This window comes from Gadus macrocephalus, chromosome 20, assembly GCF_031168955.1.
Source record: "Gadus macrocephalus chromosome 20, ASM3116895v1".
NCBI classification, from domain to species: domain Eukaryota; kingdom Metazoa; phylum Chordata; class Actinopteri; order Gadiformes; family Gadidae; genus Gadus; species Gadus macrocephalus.
The window spans coordinates 12,878,088-12,893,066 of record NC_082401.1 but is presented as its reverse complement, the minus strand read 5'-3'; the positions used below and the strand labels follow the sequence as shown (position 1 = coordinate 12,893,066).

General features: G+C 51.2%; 1 protein-coding gene across 1 annotated transcript in view; it reads left to right on the top strand.

The window, feature by feature from the left end:
• The window catches only part of LOC132448928 (dedicator of cytokinesis protein 9-like), a 48,828-nt gene that overhangs the window by 15,453 nt on the left and 18,396 nt on the right, over window positions 1-14,979 (top strand). The window contains 24 exon segments of the mRNA XM_060040484.1: window positions 243-455; window positions 813-935; window positions 2,033-2,115; window positions 2,483-2,605; window positions 3,130-3,209; window positions 3,407-3,594; window positions 3,971-4,036; window positions 4,301-4,393; window positions 4,785-4,908; window positions 5,260-5,378; window positions 5,907-5,993; window positions 6,745-6,834; window positions 8,071-8,186; window positions 8,561-8,630; window positions 8,830-8,958; window positions 9,272-9,343; window positions 10,094-10,240; window positions 10,406-10,489; window positions 11,172-11,283; window positions 11,572-11,613; window positions 12,480-12,658; window positions 13,478-13,594; window positions 13,692-13,803; window positions 14,600-14,733. Of these exon segments, the coding sequence (XP_059896467.1) occupies window positions 243-455; window positions 813-935; window positions 2,033-2,115; window positions 2,483-2,605; window positions 3,130-3,209; window positions 3,407-3,594; window positions 3,971-4,036; window positions 4,301-4,393; window positions 4,785-4,908; window positions 5,260-5,378; window positions 5,907-5,993; window positions 6,745-6,834; window positions 8,071-8,186; window positions 8,561-8,630; window positions 8,830-8,958; window positions 9,272-9,343; window positions 10,094-10,240; window positions 10,406-10,489; window positions 11,172-11,283; window positions 11,572-11,613; window positions 12,480-12,658; window positions 13,478-13,594; window positions 13,692-13,803; window positions 14,600-14,733 (2,703 nt within the window).

Sequence of the window (14,979 nt, the reverse complement as noted above, 5' to 3'; positions counted from 1 at the left end):
CTGTCTCGCCAAGAGATGAGGTTGGCATGGTTACCGGCTCATCGTGGTATAAGTCGTCTAGTGTTGTCCCGACTCGACACTTAAGTACTTTAGTGTCACCGCAGACACAAAAAAGGCTCTTTGTGTTTTGACATGAATTATGTGGTACGAGTTGACTAGACAGGCAACATTAACAACTTCTTCCCTGGGAGATTCTGTCGTTCGTTTCTCAGCGGTCGGTTCTCCTTCTGTTCCTTCTTCAGGTGGAGCCGTTCTACGTCACCCTGTCCCTGTTCGACATCCAGAACAGCAGGAAGATCTCCTCAGACTTCCACGTGGACCTCAACCACCCCTCCGTCAGGGGCATGCTGCCCAATAACGGCAGCCACTACATCAACGGGGGCGGGGACTCTGTCCACGGAGCGCAGCGATTGGTCCACGGTGTTCCCGAGGCGGCCATGCAGTACCCCAGAAAGGTACACTCATCATGAATCCAGGATGGATGATTCATATCTGAGTTTATCAGTACAACGTTGTTGGAGAACCCGAGCTCTAAATGTTATCTTTGAGAGCTCCATCCCTAGTTATCAGCCTTATTTGCTCAAATTCAAGATCACTTTCTGCAGATCTGAGCAGCGTTCTCACGGGACACACACCAAACACACACACCAACACACACCTAACACACCCACCACGCTGGGCTCTACCCTCCTCACCAAAAGCAGTTTTTCGTGGCGATGAGCGTTATCCCGTCCGTCCCGTCCGTCTGGATTCCTGATTACGGTCGTTTGATGTCTGGCGTCTTCTGAGCGGGACGTGTTCTCCCTCCCCAGGGGGTGTTCTCGGTGACCTGCCCCCACCCGGAGATCTTCCTGGTGGCGCGCGTGGAGAAGATCCTGCAGGGAGGGATCACCCACTGTGCAGAGCCCTACATGAAGAGCTCCGACTCCACCAAGGTGAGGAGGGGCAGGGGGAACACATGCATACACATACATACACACGCTTTCCCATCTACAAACACATGCTCACACATACACACACTTATACACACACAAATGCTCACGCACACACATACACAGGCTCACACATACACACACACATGCTCACGCACACACACACACACGCACACACATATGTGCTTCTCATCTGCTTTTTTACACATGCTCAGCGGATAGGAATGAGTTTCCACATGATAAGGGATCAGGGTCTAACTGGTAAAAGTATAGGGCCAAGTGAACACACTTACATACACACACACACACACACACACACAGACAAGTACACACACACGTACTACACACACACACACGTACACACAAACGTACAAAAACAAAGAATACAAACATTGGCCTTGGCAGTTCAGCCGGGGTCGTGACCCCTCTGGGGGCTAGGCAGTACTGTCGGGGTCGTGACCCCTCAGGGGGCGAGGCAGTTCAGCCGGGGTCGTGACCCCTCTGGGGGCTAGGCAGTACAGTCGGGGTCATGACCCCTCTGGGGGCTAGGCAGTACAGCATCAGTGGGCATCAACATAAGTCAGTAATTCGATGCTGATCCGATTTGCACGTCGTTGGGATTGGAGTCTCTTTATCTCGGTCGGCCAAAGAATGCTTCTCTGTGTGCCCAAGACGAGTATCTCCTCTGGGCTCCTGTATGTGTCTGTGTTGTGATTGGCTGCCATGTTTCAGCTCTTTGGTTTAAACATGGGTGCCAATGTTAGGCGGGAAGCTGAAAACCATCTGTTTCCCGTTGGGTAAAGCTTTTGTCTCTCTCTCTGTCTCTCTCTCCCACTGTTCATTGTCCATCTACGTCTCTCTCTCTCTCTACCTCTCTACCTCTCTCTCTCTACCGCTCTCCCTCTCTCTACCTCTCTCTCTTCCTCTCTTCCTCTCTCTCTCTCTCTCTCTCTTTCTCTCTCTACCTCTCTACCTCTCTCTCTCTCTCTCTCTCTACCTCTCTCTCTACCTCTCTCTCTCTACCTCTCTACCTCTCTCTCTACCTCTCTCTCTCTACCTCTCTACTGCTCTCTCTCTCTACCTCTCTCTCTCTCCACTAGGTGGCGCAGAAGGTTCTGAAGAATGCCAAGTGGGCGTGCAACCGGCTGGGGCATTACAGAATGCCTTTTGCCTGGGCAGCGAGGTATTGAACCAGCACACCAGGGGTTTAATGTGGATTTGGGGTAATTGGGTTCAAATGTGGACCCAACTGGGTTAGAGTTGGGTTAGGGTTACACAACAGCGTTACACAACAGTGCGTAAAGATAACATGTAACCTCATGTTCTGCTGCCTTTCTTGGCAAGGTCTCACTTCAAAATGTTCTTTTATATCTCAAGATACGAACTAAAGTTAGTAAAAAAAAAGGTACAACAATAAAAGATGATATAATGACCTTTAGTAATAATAATCGAGTGAAGACCAGCGTGCAGTGGGAGATGATGTCAGGCTGCCCCACTCTGACCCCTCACCTCTGACCCCTCTCCGCTGACCTTTGACCCCTGTCCTCCAGGCCTCTGTTTAAAGACGCTTCCGGGACGCTGGACAAGAGTGCGCGCTTCTCGGCGCTGTACCGGCAGGACAGCAACAAGCTGTCCAACGACGACATGTTCAAACTGCTGGCCGACTTCAGGAAGTGAGCCCTGTTAATGTTAACATCTCAACCTACTGTAGGCGTTGTTGTAGTCCACAACAGGAGCAGCTATTTTTAATGTTAACATCTGAACGTAATGTGATCCTGTTGGCTTCAAGAGCGTGTCTCTACAGCGCTTCAGTAATAATAATAATAATAATAATAGATTCAATTTATATAGCGCTTTTCTCACACTCAAAGCGCTTGCACTCAAAGACCCTTGCAGAGGATATATCATGGATGATATTAACATGCCCTTGTTTCTCGTCTTGTACTCACATGTCGTCTCGCATGTCTAAATGCTCTGTGACCAATGCGAAGGAAGTTCCTAACAATTTGAATTGAATCGGTTAACTTGACGGTGTTAGTCTCAGGTCAGCTGTTGGGTTAGGTGTAGCCAGCCACTGAAGCCTCGAGCAGCGTCTCACCATCCAGTGTAAATGTGATAACCTGAAGGTTAGCGTTCAGTGTCTCCCCTCCTCTCCCCCCAGTCTTATGATGAGTTCTTATCTGCTGTCCTCCCCCAGACCTGAGAAGATGGCCAAGCTCCCGGTGATCCTGGGGAACCTGGACGTCACCATCGACAGCGTGGCTCCCGACCTCACCAGTGAGTGCTCCGGTTACTGCCTGCTGATGGACCAAGAGCAAGAGGAACGCCATATCTACCCTGCTCTGAGGGATCACTGTCTGCGTTAAGATATTCTGCTCTCTCTCTCTCTCTCTCTCTCTCTCTCTCTCTCTCTCTCTCTCTCTCTCTCTCTCTCTCTCTTTCCCCCCCCCTCTCTCTCTCTCTCTGTGTCTCAGACTGCGTTACCTCGTCCTACATTCCCGTGAAGTCGTTCGATAACGGCGAGAAGGCCAACATCCTGTTTGAGGTGGAGGAGTTTGTTCCGAGCATCGCTAAGTGCTCCCAGCCGTTCACCACCTACAACAACCACCTGTACGTGTACCCCCGGCAGCTCAAGTACGACGGGCAGAAGGCCTTTGCCAAGGTATGCAGATCCACCGTCTTAATGACGAAGTGCATCGTTATAGAATTACTGTATAATCGTACCCTTACTGTACCGAGAGTGATATATTTTTGTTTCTCCTCTTCCGACAAATAATTATTCGCGAATACTTATATAAATAATTTCACGTGAATAAATGGTTGCATTTGGTTCCTATGTAAAACAATGTCACGTGGTCATACACACCGTTTGTAAAAAGAAAACGACGTGACAGGCGGCATAGTGCAGTGGGTTCCAGGGTGACGTTCTGCTGAAGGTCAGCTGTTTCCCCCGGGGGCTCCTCTTGGTGACCCCCAACGGAGCGGACCCCCAGCGTGGCCCACAGCTCACTGCCTCTGCTCTGTCCGTCCGTCCGCAGGCCAGGAACATCGCCGTGTGCATCGAGGTCAAGGACTCTGACGAGGAGGACGCTCTGCCGCTGAAGGTGAACACCAACGCAGCAGGGAAACGCAAAAGTGGCAGTGCCTGCAGAGATTGTGCAACATTCCAAAATATTTAAATAAGATGACAAATAGAATACAAATAAGAAATAAAATAACAATTAAACAAATTAGCCCTATATAGAATACAAATCTGTAACAGTTTAAAAAATACAAATGTGCGAAATACAATAATAGAGTTGTAGGTAGTCTGTTATATCTTTTGTCTGCGTGTGTGCATGAGTGACAACCGTCCGTCTGTCCCACAGTGTATCTACGGGCGGCCGGGGGGGCAGCTGTTCACCAAGAGCGCCTTAGCTGCAGTGCTCCACCACCAACACAACCCCGAGTTCTACGACGAGGTGAGGTGCCCTCCCATCTCCCCGTCACCCTGTGCCCTCTCTCGGTCATCACAGTGATGAGCGGGATGTAGTTCTGTCAAAGGGTGTTGAAGGGAATTCAACTCGCTCCAGAGGTTTTGAAGATATTTCTACTCACCCGATTCTCAATGAAGGTTTTGTTACTTTCCCACCGAGTTGTCGAGATTGTTCCATGTTCTCCAGCTAGCTTTTACTATCAGAGAAGTATGTCTGTCTGTCTGTCTGTCTGTCTGTCTGTCTGTCTGTCTGTCTGTCTGTCTGTCTGTCTGTCTGTCTGTGTGTGCGTGTGCGTGTGCGTGTGTGCGTGCGGAGGAACGCATGAAGCACCAACGAGACTGCAGTGTTTTAAAGTTGTAATCTGCTCCTCCTTCAGTTCAAGATCGAGCTGCCGACCCAGCTCCACGAGAGGCACCACCTGCTCTTCACCTTCTACCACGTCAGCTGTGACAGCAACAGCAAGGCCAGCACCAAGAAGAGGGACATGGTGGAGACCCAAGGTACGCGACGCACTGAACCCATCCCTCACTGAGGACCTAAATGTTGGGATGATGACATCAATGTGTTTAAACGAGCTCTGGACAACCCTCATGGGACAGGATATTCTATCAGTAAGCCAAAAGGTTCTGGGTTTGAAACCCAATGTTTACAATGATGGTAAGCACCTTTGAGCAAGATGTCCCCCCCCCCTGACCTACTCATTGATTAATGAAAAGAATAGCCACTGACAGCGGCTTTGTAGAAAAGCGTCAGCGGGATCCCAGAGTAGTGAGTAAACAGGTGCTGTCCTATCCTGTGTTCGTCTGTGACGCTGTGATGACTGACCCCCCCCCCCCCCCCCCCCACCCCAGTGGGCTACGCCTGGATCCCCCTGCTGAAGGACGGCCGGATGATCATGAACGAGAGCCAGGCCTCCGTGGCCTCCAGCCTGCCCGCCGGCTACCTCAGCGGCCAGGACGGAGCCACCAAGGTAGGGGAGCCGAGGGGGGCCGAGGGGGGCCGAGGGGGGCCGAGGGGAGCGGAGGGGGGCCGAGGGGGGCCGAGGGGAGCCGAGGACTCCCCGGGTCGGTTGACGGGGCAGAGGGGACCCGGGTAGAGTGACCTCTGGTCAGGGTGGCTGGAAGAACTCCAGGAGCTCACGGGCAGACACGCGCACACACAACCCAAACATGCAGGTGTGCGTGTGCACGCAACAAAATGCCGCGCACACATACCATCGATGTAGTTGATGTGTTATCTGTTATGTGTGGACCCCAGAGAGACCAGCTGACTACAGCGTCTGTCAGCTAATAGGGACCCGGTCATTAACAAATCAACACACATGCACGCACGCACACACGTACAGAAACACACCCACACAAAATCAATGCGCATGCACAATCAGTGACAATTCAAAAGTGTATGGGGGGGAGTAATAATTGAGGGGGTACTACCATGAAGCAACTCAATTTGAGAGCATTACTAACAAGCATTGTTGTTGTTGTTGTTGTGATGTTAGCACTCCGGCCCTGACGTCAAGTGGGTGGACGGAGGCAAGCCGCTCTTCAAGGTGTCCACTCACCTGGTCTCCACCGTGTACACCCAGGTCAGCCACGTCCCTCTATACGCCAGTCTAGACTCTAGAGCTACTTCAGTACCTTCTACAACTTCTGGGTCCAGAGCCTAAAGCCACCTCTCCCCTCTCCTCTCCCCTTTCCCCCCTCCTCTCCCCTCCCCCCTCCTCTCTCCTCTCCCCCCTCCTCTCCCCTCTCCTCTCCCCTTTCCCCCCTCCTCTCCCCTCCCCCCTCCTCTCTCCTCTCCCCCCTCCTCTCCCCTCTCCTCCCCCCTCCTTTCCCCTCCCTCCTCAACCCTCCTCTCCCCCCTCTCCCCTCTCCCCTCCCCCCCCTCTCCCCTCTTCCCTCTCGTCTCCCCCTCCTCTCCCTCTTCTCCCCTCTCGTCTCCCCCTCCTCTCCCCTCTCCCCACTCCTCTCCCCTCTCGTCTCCCTCTTCTCGCCTCTCGTCTCCCCCTCCTCTCCCTCTTCTCCCCTCTCGTCTTTGCTCCTCTCCCCTCTCCTCTCCCCCCTCTCCCCTCCCCTCTCCTCTCCCCTCTCCTCTCCCCTCTCCTCTCCCCCCTCTCCCCTCTCCTCTCCCCTCTCCTCTCCCCCCTCTCCCCTCTCCTCTCCCCTCTCCTCTCCCCCCTCTCCCCTCCCCTCTCCTCTCCCCTCTCCCCTCCCCTCTCCTCTCCCCTCTCCTCTCCCCCCTCTCCCCTCTCCTCTCTCCTCTCCTCTCCCCCCTCTCCCCTCCCCTCTCCTCTCCCCTCTCCTCTCCCCCCTCTCCCCCCTCATCTCCATCTCCAGGATCAGCATCTGCACAACTTCTTCCAGCACTGTCAGAGCGCCGCAGCCCAGCCGCCCACGTCTGGGGGGGAGCTGGTCAAGTACCTGAAGGTAGGCCCCCCTCCCGGCCGCGGAGCCGTGGAGCTACGCTAACAAGGGCGCTCCTGATGGAGTGACGCACATGGGCGCACACACACGCACACACAGAAAAGCCCGATGATAAACAGTCCCGGCCCGCAGGCCGCTGTCGTCCTCCCCCCCCCCCCCCCCCCTCGCCCTGGTTGGTTTCTTTTTATCTCTCCATCTGTGTTCGGCCGTTTGTCCGCGGCTGGTTGTTTATGCGGGGGGGGGGGGGGGGGTGGGGGTTCCTGATATCCCCTCGCTGAGGGCCGGGGCCCTTTGTCCCCCGGTACTGAACCAACACGGGGGGGGGGGTAGGGGGCGGCGTGACCTCCCGGGCTCCTCCAACGTAAACATCAAAGTGCACTGGAACAATAGGCAGGCCGTGACCGCGGGGGGTCAGAGCGGCCCGCGGGCGGTCCGTACCGTCTGTTTCCCGCCTTGGCCGACCTCGGGCCAGCGTCCGGCGCGGGGAGCGGGCAGGATGTGGTCCACGTCCTCGCCGCGGCCGTAAAGCTCTCCGCGGTGGCTCCCGTGCAGCTGGGGCGAGCGTCCTTCTGCCTTATTGCCTTCCTGCCGCCTCCCCTGGCGTCGCTTCACCCCCCCGCGTCCGCTAGGGGAGGGGAACAGCGGCAGGAAGCGGGAGCTTCCCCTCTGTGATTGCATCCACTCTGGGCCAAACGGGCAGTCAAGATCCACTCTGTTTTACCGTGTGTGTGTGTGTGTGTGTGTGTGTGTGTGTGTGTGTGTGTGTGTGTGTGTGTGTGTGTGTGTGTGTGTGTGTGTGTGTGTGTGTGTGTGTGTGTGTGTGTGGACCTTTTCGCCCTATCATGTTGAATCTCATTCCTATCTGTGGAGCATGTCTAACAGGTCCCATCCGTTCATATCAGTGACTGAAACGTTTACATCCACCCCAGGATGCGATCATTCCCAATACACACTTCAAATTCCAGGATCATTAACACACGACCTCTGAATGTGTCCTCACAACGCCCTTCGGTGACCTTGCCCTCCCTGTACAGTTGGATAGTCATTACACACATTGATTTTTTTTAAAAGTGTGTTGATATTTTTGTTCCATATTGTTGTTTGTATTTTCCTCCTGTACTTTATGTAGTTTTATGTACTTTGAGTCCTGAGAATAAGAACAGCTTCATTAATAAAACGTATTATCTTCATCACCGTCCTGTTGGTCCTGATGTGTTCCGCCTGACTCCTCCCCCTCAGAGTCTCCACGCCATGGAGAGCCACGTGATGATCAACTTCCTGCCCACCGTGCTCAACCAGCTGTTCAGGGTTCTGACGGCGGCCTCCAACGAGGAGGTGGCGGTCAACGTCACGCGGTACGCCTTCATCCTCCTCAGACACCTTCATCACTTTAGCTTCTTCCTCCTCAGACACCTCATAGCTTCAACTTTAACTCCTGAAGACACTCTTATGGGGGGGATGTTCATCATTAGACTCAACTGAAGACTTATTTCAAGCTTGAAATAATGCAAATATAATAGATAATCAAATGGATGAGATAATATGAAAGATGTAAGTCCTTAAAGACACTTATTTATTTTAGAATTCAAGACATTTTCATATTTTGACATATACATGGAGCTACTTAGATGTAGCTGTTTTAGTTGACTAAGGAAGGTGATGGTTGGTTTCTCCCATGTTTTAGTGTCGAGGTTTGTAACTGATGTGTGTTTTTACGGCTGGCCTGCAGAGTGATGATCCACATCGTGGCTCAGTGCCATGAGGAGGGGCTGGAGCACTACCTGAGGTCCTACGTCAAGGTAACGCAGCCCTTGCCTCCACCAACACCTCCCCACGACTCCCCCAAACTCCCACCGACTCTCAGCCACCGACACGCAGAGATGTCCTTTAATGTGGCCCTTAATGTGCATACTTATTGTAAGTCGCGTTGGATAAAAGCGTCTGCTAAATGTCCTGGATGTAATCGAAAGGTAAATGTCCCGTCCTCCTGCGCTGCAGTTTGTGTTCAAGACGGAGTCGTTCACGGCGTCCACCACCGCCCGGTTGGTCCACGAGGAGCTGGCCAAGGCCATGACGGCCATCCTGAAGCCGTCCACAGACTTCCTCACCAGCAACAAGCTGCTGAAGGTGAGAGGCCGACGCGCGGCACACTGCTCCCGGGGGAGGACGGCTCTCTGCTCCCCCCCCAGAGAGGACTGGGTCGGTCCCAGGGGCGGAACTACAGGACGGTTTAAACAGAGAAATACTAAATAAATCAACCGATATGCAAAGAACGTCAGAAAATATATATATAGATGTAAATGCATTCAAAATGTGGGTGGTAGAAAGAGAGAATGCTGATAGAGATTGAACCACTGTTGAGTGGTTGAATACCCTATTAATTATGCAATAAGTTACGATACAGTATTAACTCTCCATCGTCTTCACCCCTCTCTCCCAGTACTCCTGGTATTTCTTCGAGGCGCTGGTGAAGTCCATGGCCCAGTACCTGATCGAGAGCGGTAAAGTGAAGGTACGTGGCAGGCACCTGTGATGTGATCTGACTCACGCCGTGCTCCCTGTTGACTCGGCGGCTGCAATCAGTCTCCGCTTCCTGCCGGAGCTCAGCCCGAGTTCACCGCGTGCCTGGACCTGTGAGGCCACCACAGTATCCACAGCCTCAGATAACACCCCCCCCCCCCCCCCCCCCCTCCAGGCATGCATGCTCTATAACCCACAACATTCCTTCAGATAATTTACCCCACCGAGCCACCCTGTGTAATCTCCACTGTGCTAGGAACAAACTCATTCTCCCACAATGCAATGGGGTTCCACTATACTATTTACTATTTACAAATGTAGTCCTTTTTGCCCAAACTGATTGCTAGCAGCATGTAGGGCCAAGGGCTTCTGTCTAGCTCCTGTGATTAACATCACCTGACTCACCCTGTTTAGCCCTTTCACATTATATTATTATGAAATTAAAGATGCTGTAAACCTAAGGAACAATCGTGTACTAATATGACTTCCTGGTTGCGTTATAGCTGTCACACCAATTGTGTCATTACATGAAATCCTGGTTGTGTAATAACATGACTTCCTGGTTAATAACATGACTTCCTGGTTGTGTAACAACATGACTTCCTGGTTGGTTAATAACATGACTTCCTGGTTGGTTAATAACATGACTTCCTGGTTGTGTAACAACATGACTTCCTGGTTGTGTAACAACATGACCTCCTGGTTGGTTAATAACATGACTTCCTGCCGGTTCCCCCCCCAGCTGTCGAGGAACCAGCGGTTCTCGGCGTCCTTCCACCACACGGTGGAGACGCTGGTCAACATGATGATGCCCCACGTGACCCAGAAGTACAAAGACAACCTGGACGCCGCCCGCAACGCCAACCACAGCCTGGCCGTCTTCGTCAAGGTGAGGCTCCCTCCAACACCAGCTTGTAGATCGTGATTTGGGATGATTTAGAAGCACCATACGTGTGTGCGTAAAGCGTATACATTGTATGATACTGACTGAGGTACACAGAGGTCACCGAGGATTCTGTTTTTGTCGTTGACACGGTTTGTGTTTATGTTGCAGCGGTGTTTCACACTGATGGACCGAGGCTTCGTCTTCAAGCAGATCAACAACTACATTCACTGCTTCATGCCCGGTGACCCCAAGGTAAGGAGCCCACTCACCCAGTTCCTCATCCGTTCACTCACCCAGCTCCTCATCCATTCACTCACCCAGCCCCTCATCCATTCACTCACCCAGCCCCTCATTCACTCACCCAGCTCCTCATCCATTCACTCACCCAGCCCCTCATCCATTCACTCACCCAGCCCCTCATTCCCTCACCCAGCCCCTCATCCGTTCACTCACCCAGCCCCTCATTCACTCACCCAGCCCCTCATCCGTTCACTCACCCAGCCCCTCATTCACTCACCCAGCTCCTCATCCATTCACTCACCCAGCCCCTCATTCACTCACTCAGCTCCTCATTCACTCACCCAGCCCCTCATTCCCTCACCCAGCCCCTCATCCATTCACTCACCCAGCCCCTCATTCACTCACCCAGCCCCTCATTCACTCACCCAGCCCCTCATTCACTCACCCAGCCCCTCATTCACTCACCCAGCCCCTCATTCACTCACCCAGCCCCTCATTCACTCACCCAGCCCCTCATTCATTCATTCATTCACTCCTCTGCCGAGTAATTAAAAAGCATGATTAGAACGTGCAGTGATAATATCTGCATCTTTTTAGTCTCCGCAGAATGTTTTTAGAGGTTATCGTTTTGCTTTTTAATCCTAATTGTTACTATATTAAAGCTGTGTTTTTGTGTTATATTTTTTGTACCCAGACCTTATTTGAGTTCAAGTTTGAGTTCCTGCGCGTCATCTGCAACCACGAGCATTACGTCCCCCTCAACCTGCCCATGCCCTTCGGCAAGGGGCGGATACAGAGGTTCCAAGGTGAGGAGGGATCTGAACAGCTTCCGGTGAACTCATGACTTAGTGTTGCTTGTGTTATGTGATCAAATCCCCCAATGCTCACGCCACTGTGGTGGACATGGACGCTTTCATGTAATCCCTCATCAAAAGTTATCCCTCATATTGAGTACACATCATTTCACCATCACATAAATCAGATACATGAGATACATAAAAAACATACGATGCATACGAAACATGTTCTGTTTTTACGTCTGTTTTCACAGAGTTGACAGTTCTGTTATCCTCTCCCTCTCTCCTCACACATAGCTTTACTAGCGCCTAGCATGGAGGCCTTTGACGCTCCAGTAGGTAGGTGAGAAGCAGGAGGCTGGTTGTTCATAGAGTGAAATTAAAAAGCTAAAATAATCTAGGAACTGTTCCCAAAACACTAAGCAGAGCTCGGATGATTCCCTGAACACATTTAATCAGCGCAGTGATAACGCTTACGCTCAGAATGTTCTGTGCTACAAACGCTGCGTTTAGTTGTGCATAGATCAATTGATATTGCTGAATCTACAACTGTGATTTGGCTCGTTTGTGTGAGACAACGGCTTGTGGTTTGGCTGTGTTCAGGATTCATGAGGTGATTGTAACAGCAATAACCCCGGGATTTGATGTCTTTGCTTTAATTATCTGCATACAATATGTGAGTTAATATGGACTCAATCTGATGAATAGATTTCATTCTGGATATTTTACTTAATTTGATTTGTTTACCTTGTGATTTCTGTTTTGTTTGAAACACTGTTTAAAGCACTCATGAGCAAATCGATTTCTGTAATTTGATTGATACGTTTTTAACTTGTGTAAGACGTTATGAACTGCATTCACTCAAGCATCAAAACGATATTCCTTAAAGCACAAATCATCAGAGCCAAGAATCCTAATCAGTGTTTCTTCTTTAACACGTTTTAACCCGTAGTTACCCTCGTACTAACCCGGGTGGCGTTCACTCCCCAACAAACACATTCTCCATGACGGCTCTAACCACCGCCATCTTGTGTTTGTCGTCAACACTAATCTCCGCCTCTAACTGCATCTCCTCCCTGAGCGTCTGGAGAGCTCCTCCTCCTCTGGAGAGCTCCGCCTCCTCTGGAGAGCTCCTCCTCCTCTGGAGAGCTCCGCCTCCTCTGCACCGCCTCTCAACAGCGCTGTGTTCCTCCTCCGCCCCTCAGACCTCCAGCTGGACTACTCCCTGACGGAGGACTTCTGCCGGAACCACTTCCTGGTTGGGCTCCTCCTCCGGGAGGTGGGCGGGGCCCTGCAGGAGTTCCGGGAGATCCGGGGGATCTCCATCCACGTACTCAAGAGCCTGATGATCAAGCACACCTTCGACGACCGCTACACCAACAAGGTGGGGCTCCCCCCCGCTGCCTCCCCCCTGGGGTTCTATGACCCCTCAAGGTTAGGGTTTAGTTAACGGTCCCAGGTGTCAGTGTGATTAGCCGTCACAAGCCGTTTTGAAAATCTGCCCCTTATGACATCAAAAGTGGGCGTGCCCACCTAGATGTATGACGGCTAGACGAGCAACGTATGCTACAGTCCTCTGCGTAGGCTGGTTGACTGATCTATCCAGCACACATCTAGTTGGACACGCCAACTTGTGATGTCATATGAGGCAGATTTCCATACTGCTTGTAAGGCTAATCACACTCACACCTGGTGGCATCATGTCATGGGACCTTTAGTGCTGCTGTAGGTCAGTGGTCACCATTCATGTGTGCACGAATGGGTGAATGTTGGGCAGTATTGAAAAGCGCTTTGAGTGGCCGCTGGTTAGAAAAGAGCTGCAAAAATGCGGTCCTTTTACCATGAAGGGAAGGTTGACAGTTGTAAAGAGAGACAGGAGATGAATGGACGATTTTGAAACTAAATAACCCCAAAGAAAACGTCCCTGTTGCATCACACACCTGTGATGAAAGGCAAGATGGATTCCCTGAACCTGTCAGGGAAGAGATGCCTTTATTGGTCAGAAAGGTGCTTGGAGCGGTCCAAAAAAATCGAAATTGTTGCAAAGAGATGAAGGCATCAACATTAAATAGATATTATCACAGAGCATTTCACTCACTAAAAGCTGACGGATAGATAAAGCCTTTGTAGCAAATGACACTCTAATTACTGTTGTTAAATCTTGCCTACAGCACATGAAAGCCTCTCGTTTTTTTTTTTATAGAGTCAGCAAGCCAGACTAGCCACTCTCTATCTGCCCTTGTTTGGCCTGCTGCAAGAGAACGTCAACAGACTGAACGTGAAGGAAGTCACCCCATTCAGCGTCAACCACTCCAACAACGTAAGGGCGCCATCTTGTGGTGGTACATCGACACTACAGGCAAATGAAGTGACAATGTTTTCGTTCTTGGCCTTGATTCTGCTTGTTTTTGTTTCAGAATGGCAGAGACGATAACCTTTCGGGCAATGCCCTGATGACCCCTCCCAGGTCCAGCACTTTTCTGGACAACAGTTTACACAAAGATGTGTTTGGAGTCATCTCTGGCACTGGTGGGTTTAAACAGGACGGAGAAATCTAGACGCTTTTTATTTACTTTATTTTATTGGAGTTTGTGCCTTTTTTGACAGGGCAAATTAATTAGTCTTGCCACCACTCCATCTCACTATGTTGGAGGTTTAGTCACACTAGGCAAATAAAGTGACCGAATTGTTTTGTTCTTGGCTTAGATTTTGCACAGTCACACTAGTGTTACTAATGTGGAGGTTTAATCAAACTAGTGTTACTAAGGTGGAGGTTTAGTCACTAGTGTTACTAAGATGGAGGTTTAGTCACACTAGTGTTACTACCCTGGAGGTTTAGTCACTAGTGTTACTAATGTGGAGGTTTAGTCAAACTAGTGTTACTAAGGTGGAGGTTTAGTCAAACTAGTGTTACTAAGGTGGAGGTTTAGTCACTAGTGTTACTAAGGTGGCGGCTTAGTCACACTAGTGTTACTACCGTGGAAGTTTAGTCAAACTAGTGTTACTAAGGTGGAGGTTTAGTCAGACTAGTGTTACTACGGAGGAGGTTTAGTCACTAGTGTTACTACGGTGGAGGTTTAGTCAGACTAGTGTCACTACGGTGGAGGTTTAGTCAGACTAGTGTTACTACGGAGGAGGTTTAGTCACTAGTGTTACTACGGTGGAGGTTTAGTCAGACTAGTGTCACTACGGTGGAGGTTTAGTCAGACTAGTGTCACTACGGTGGAGGTTTAGTTAGACTAGTGTCACTACGGTACGGTGGAGGTTTACTCACTAGTGTTACTAAGGCGGAGGTTCAGTCACACTGGCGTTGTTCTCCCCCCAGCCTCTCCTCACACCTCCTCCACCCCCAACATCAACCTGGTCCGCAACGCCGACTCGCGCGGCTCCCTCATCAGCACCGACTCCGGCAGCAGCCTGACGGAGAAGCACCACGACAAGGCCAGCTCCCTGGACAAGGTGAGTCCCAGCACCGGGACCGAAGCATCCTCCATACAAACGTCGTGCTGTGACTGATGAACTCGTGTTGAACGCCTCCCCCAGGAAAATGTGTTTCTTGTGTTGGCATCGAGTACAAGAACACGTGATCACACATGCTGCCATTAGGCGATTGGCTGAGGGCGCCGAAAGGAACGTTACTCTGACTGTAACCCTAACCATTCACCCCCCCCCCCCCCCCCCCCACCCCCCCGGCACGGGCAGAGG